This window comes from Lepidochelys kempii, chromosome 2, assembly GCF_965140265.1.
Source record: "Lepidochelys kempii isolate rLepKem1 chromosome 2, rLepKem1.hap2, whole genome shotgun sequence".
Lineage (NCBI taxonomy): Eukaryota > Metazoa > Chordata > Testudines > Cheloniidae > Lepidochelys > Lepidochelys kempii.
This window is the reverse complement of record NC_133257.1, coordinates 46250911-46256910: the sequence shown is the minus strand read 5'-3', so window position 1 is coordinate 46256910 and position 6000 is coordinate 46250911. Positions and strand designations below refer to the sequence as shown.

General features: G+C 46.4%; 1 protein-coding gene across 3 annotated transcripts in view; it reads left to right on the top strand.

Annotated features, from left to right (window-relative positions):
- Window positions 1–747: 747 nt before the first annotated feature.
- Window positions 748–6000, top strand: part of NECAB1 (N-terminal EF-hand calcium binding protein 1) — a 121024-nt gene continuing 115771 nt past the window's right edge. Inside the window, exon 1 of one of the 3 annotated variants that reach the window (XM_073330610.1) lies at window positions 748–1282. In XM_073330610.1, coding sequence (XP_073186711.1) covers window positions 1184–1282 — 99 coding nt within the window. In that variant the 5' untranslated portion in view covers window positions 748–1183. The remainder of the gene's footprint in view (window positions 1283–6000) is intronic. The other 2 variants (XM_073330607.1, XM_073330609.1) reach the window with 2 other exon arrangements.

Sequence of the window (6000 nt, the reverse complement as noted above, 5' to 3'; positions counted from 1 at the left end):
TTAAACCAGGGTTTGAGAACTTCAATAGCTCAGACATAAGGTAGCGGTTTGTTACAGGAGTTGGTGGGTGAGATTCCAAGGCCTGTGTTGTGCAGGAGGTCAGATTAGATGATCATAATGGTTCCTTCTGACCTAAAAGTCTATGATTCTATGAAGGTGCGGGAGGACATCTGTTGCGTTGGACCAGCTTCTGTGGGTGAGACAAACTCTCCAGGGGTGCAGAGCTCTTCTTTTGTGTAACTCCAAAGCATGTCTCTCTTGACAACAGAAGTGGGTCCAATAAAAGATATCACCTCCCCCACCTTGTCTCTCATATCCTGGGACCTAGCATAGCTACACTACCACCACCGGGGAGTGGGAGCCAGATGAAACAGTAAAGGGCTCAGTCATGAGCCTGCTGCCTCCTTGTGCAGGGGAGCCAGAGAGATGGAGGAGCAGCCTTAGGCATAAGCTAATATTTCCTTTGAATTCTCTGGCTTGTATTTGGAGCAAGTAGTGACTCTTGTTTACCAGTTTCCATTCTGGTTTTGCCCATTTATAAGGCACCAGCACTATCCGCTTTGCAAAAGTGGTGATCAGTCATGTCCCAGTGTGTTTCCTGGCCGCCTCAGCCCCCATCCTTCCGAGTAATAGATGGAGTAAATTAATAGGTGCGATGGGTTTAGACATTCAGTTGAATGGCTGATTTAGGCGCATGCAGGCTGATCTCCCCGCCCGTGCAGACGCACAAAGGGGTGCAGAGAGCGCGCGCCCAGGGGAGCACATCTCCTCTGGGCTAAAACTCACCATCCCTGGAGGATGGTTTCAAGGTGGCCAGTCCCTGAGCCACATCAGCAGCCCGCGTGGGAAGGGACTGTTGTTTCGCGCACCAGCCCCTGGTAATTTGGCGATCGCGGCTCGGGCCAGGGGGGAGCGGAGGAGTTTTGCCCCCCGGCTGCAAGGAGGCAAGGCGGCGGGATCTGCCCACCCCGCGGGGCTGGTCCCTGGGGAGCGATCGCGTTGCAATGTGACTCCATGAAACTGACACGGGCTGTAGCGCCATCAGCAAAGGGAGGAGCGCGGGGAGGGGGCCCCGGCCAGAGCCCAGCGTGAGCAGCCTCCAGCAGCGGCTGCAGCGGCGTCTCTCCAGGAGCCGAGCCCCAGCCCACTCCGGCCGCAGCGCCCCCGCTCCCCGGCAGAAGGCATGGAGGACGGTCAGGAGATGTCCCCCTCCTCAACCAGTTCCTCCGAGGGGCTCAGCCCGGCCCTGCCGCTCACCAAAGGGATGTCGATCTTCCTCGATGTAAGTCCGGGGCGGCCTGGCTCGGCCAGGCGCGCTAGGGGCGGGCTCAGGGCGGCGGGCAGCCGGGGTGTGGGGCTGAGCGGGACGCAGCCCGCCTGGCGCGGCAGCAGAGCTGGAGGGGCGAGTTCTTGGGAGAGTGAAAACAAGCGTACGCGGGAGTCAGGCTCTGGCGCGTCCTCGCCGCCGGCTGCAGTGTGCCCACGTCCGCAGGTAACCACAGCTAGATATCGCGTCCTGCCGGGAGAGAGGCTGAGAAAACAACCCGTGGCCGGGCACCAGAGCAAAAATCCCTCGCAGCGGTTTCCTTGGGCGTTCAATGGATTTCCCAGCGATCTGCCCCGAGCCAGGGTCCAGGTGATGGGAAGTTTCGAAGGCGCATACCAAGGTGTTTTTAAGGAAGAACTACACTAGCCCTCTTTTCTGAATACCGTGCATTTGAGCATGTGCATTCTCAAACCCTCTTGTTAATATAGATCTTAATTTTTTTTATCAACAAACAATTATAGTCATCAGAAGCGTGGCATACCAGTTAAAATAGTGTTGCAGCAAAAGATGCTTATGGCACATTAGGATCATAGATATATATGAGCACCTTGATAATGCAAGTTCGGCTAGACTGGTTAGAAATGCCCCCTAAACCAAGGTGGCATTAAAAGCTCTCCCAACGAGGAACAGATGAAATTGTCTTTTTAAAGGGAAAAATGGTCAAAGCCGAAATCTAAAATGTACCACGGTCTTGCTTTGCCTCTGGATCAGTCAACTCTTTATATTCTTTTCCTGGTTTGACCATATTACTTTTAAAAAAATAACAATTTAGAGCATTGCTTATAGACAAAACGTGTTTAGGATCTGGGACCTGGTCTGCTTTTATTTATAGGACTCTAAATGAATTTTTAAACATCACATATTTGTGTTAGAAAATGAATAACATACACAGATGACAGTAGATTATAGATCAGGTCTGGATGTGAAGAAGCTGTCAGGGGAGAGTCACAGCCATACCTCTGTTGAATTTACAGCTGAGCCAAAAATAATTTAACTTTCAGGAATTTACTGTCTGCTACTTGTATTTCTTATCATCAAGAAGGACAGATCCAGCAGGGTGCTGAGTATCTCCTGAAAGCAAAGGAGCCCCTCAATTCCCAGTAGACTCTAGAGGAACGGAGGGTATTTAGAAACTAACCTACAATGTGCTGATTGCCATCGTCAGGAGACTAAGCACCCTCAGTTCCCACTGCTGAAGGTGGCACTCAGCACCTCAGACCTTTTCAGGAGTTGCTCCTCGCCCTGCAGGATTGGGCCAAGCATTCTGGCCCTCATCCAGAAAAGCACTTGAGCACGAGTCTCACTTGAATTCAGCAGGACTATGGGCGTGCTCAAAGGTGAGCATCTGGTTACGTGCTGGATCAGCCACCAAGTGCTCAGCACCTTGCACAAGACTGAGCCCATATACATTGTCTACACATGCTGTGGGATTGAGTGTAACGACATTAACAAAGAATGTAGCCCCTCTGTAGGTCTTAGTATTGTATAGGCAAAGTTTGCAGGATTGAATCAGTCTGTGCATTTATGTTTTTGATTCAACAAGCTCCATAGCTCCACACTACATTACCCCAACTTTCACTGCTGAGTCCTTCAAAATACAAAGCACAATATAAGTTTGTAACCATGTGTGCAGGCCCACCCATCTATATTAATCAACAATGAAACTTGCACTAAGGGCCCTACATCTATAAACACCTCTGAAGTGACCACATTAAAATTCCCAGAAGTTTCCCAACAATTTTACTGAGCATTCAGTAAAAACCACTGCTACTTTTAATGATTTTTATAAGCCCCTCCTGTAATAATTTAAGAGACGTCTACCTTTTATTGCATTTTATTATATTTATATATATTTATGGCCTGTAGACATAATAAAAATGCTGCTTCTGGATATCACTTTGATCCTACAAGATTTATTCTTCCCTTGGTGTGTGTGCATAACTCTCCTTAAAGCAAAAGGGAGTTCTCCACATGCATTACAAAGAGGTGGAATCACAGGTTTGCAAGAAAAAAAGGGATAAGAGTTTGAGTGGAGCCTACAGCTAAAGATAACAGCATCCTAAATTGGGGAATATCCTCTCTGAGTGATCTCACAAAGATTCACCAACACATAAGTAGCAGAAGGTTTGGCCCTAAAAAGAGCACCAAAGTATCCCCTCTAAAGGGAGGTGGGGGGTAGGTAAGCTGGATCTTAAGCTGTACACTAGCCAAGTATGATTGCAACACAGTGAACATTACCTACATTTTGTTCCTGTGTACTCACAATACGGCGCATGACTGCCTTTGATGTCAATACATTGCCACCGAAATACATCGGTGTTTGGATGCCGTAATAGATTTCTGAATTCTCCCTATATCTATGTGGCTGCAATTCCAACAAAAGTAATCGTGTATCCAGCCAAGCGTCATGTTCCTGTGTGTTGATGCTGGGGTAGATTGGGCTGTGTTCTCCTCTTTTAACTGACTGCTGCCGACTGGTAACATCCCAATAATGATGCTTAACATTTATATAGCACTTTCATCTTCAAGCAGCTATACAAAGTTAAAGTTTCTCCTGTTCACAACACCCTAATGAGGAAGGTAAGTAAATGATAGTTGGGCTCCCAATCTTCTGCCTGCCTTCGGGTGCCTCCAATACTTTAATGTAATGCTGAGTGAAATATAATCACTTGCATGGAGGCTGAGAACGGGACATTGCACCAACTGCTAGTGACTTGGATGTCTCTGGTTCGTGTGGTAGCTGTACCACCCAGATGGTGGTATTGTGCATACGCCATTATTGCTCAGGGCTATTTATCTAGATTGTGCCACTTGCTCTGTGTTGGGTACATCCCACTTATTTTCTCAGTATTCCACCCATTAGCCATGCTTACCCAGGCTCTCCCAGCAGGCAATTCAATCCATGCACCTTTGCTTCAAGAAGCAGGATTTCTGCACTTGCCACTATGGATTTGCCTCCCCTTTGGGGGCTACATGCTATCCTCTTTGAATCAGGTAGAATCTTGCATAGCCAGCCCTAGTAATTAGCTCTAGATCTCAACATATCTATTTTTTAAATTCACAACTCTCTCTGTCGCTCGCTCTCTCTCTCTGTCCTTTGGCATTAAAAAAGGAATCAAAACAACTGTGAGCTCTCTTGCTGTCTCTACAACTGATATTAACTAACAGCTACTAATTCCAGTACAATGCACATTCTTACAGACATCGCTGTTGCTGGTGCACAAACAAGGAAGCAGGCAAAATGGAGAAACATTTTGATGTTTGCTCCATGTGAAAACACAGAAGAAAAACTAATACTGATTGCCAAATGAAAAAAAAAACCCACAATATCAGCTAGGACCTTTGTGTTGTATTTTAGCTATTAAAAGAACATTACCGAGTGTAAAACTGTTCTGACAAGGCTCCAGATGCTCCTTTGTCCTCCTGCATTTTTGATTTTCAATAGGACTTTCTTAAGCTTAAGATCCTCAGGCTTTAGCAATTGGGTGTTAGTAAAGTGTTTCCAGCGAATTGTTAAAAAAAAAAAATAAAAAATCAGGAACTGAGCAGCCCAATCGTGCTATTGAGAGCTGAGTTGCAAAGTCCCCTTTGTTCAGAGGTACTAACTAGAGATTAATTAAAGCCACTAAATTTAGTTCAGAATGGACCTGAATCTAGATTTTGAACATCCCAAAGTTCAGATCTGAGTTTATGAAGGGAGTCCTGGATCTGGATCTGTGTCTTATTTTTTTAAGCTTTGTTCCCAGGTCAAACAACATACAGTCAGGCAAAGCAATCACACAGAGGGCTAGGACGCTCAAATTTCAGGGGTGGCTGGGTCTTGGGTTTTCAGTTAGTCCAAACTCTAATAAAGACTATAAAGTAATGCTACTATAGGTGATTTATTTAAACTAATCCTAGCTAGCTTCTTAGCTGCACCATTACTGATCTGCTGTGTTCTAACTGGCTTAGAAAGCAAACCTCTCGCCTTGACTTATCGTAAGTACTCACGCCCATTTGGAAAATGTTGCCCATTCTGTGTGTCTACATATTTCTGTAGAAACTTCTGTTCAGATGAAGCTTTCTATTTCTATGTTGTGGCAACCTATTAATAATGCTCAGCTGTTATCTGACTGGTTGCCTCGGATCCCAATAGGAACAAGTTTCTATCTTGGCCGGCCTTCAGGTAGGTACAAGGCCTTAAATGGCAATAAAAACCACTGTGCTGGGACGGAAGCATCCTATGGAGGGAGGATTCCCAACACCCATGCATCATGGAGCACTGCTCCAGAGTGTCATTCTCCAAGATACTCAGAAACAGACTTGTGAGTGGGCTGGCTGGGGGCAGGGGGGAATGCTGAGCATAGCACAGAGCCACTGGCCCAAAATTTTGCATGGGGCGGGTGTGGGGAGGGCCACAAACAGACTACAGTTCATCCCAGATGTTCACGTTACTTGTTTTCTTCCTTCAAAATGGCAGGAGGGCTGGAAGAATCCATCTGCTTATCTTCCATCTAGGTCCCCAAATCAGGCTTTGAGTGATGAGTCCAACATTTCAACCTGATTATTTAGACAGCTTCTGGGACATGCACTGTTTGCAGTGTGGGGTAAATACAGGCCTCTACCATCTGTAGATAAGAATTTAGATCTCTTAGTAAAAGTCATGATACAAACTCCGCACGTTTCAATTTTGT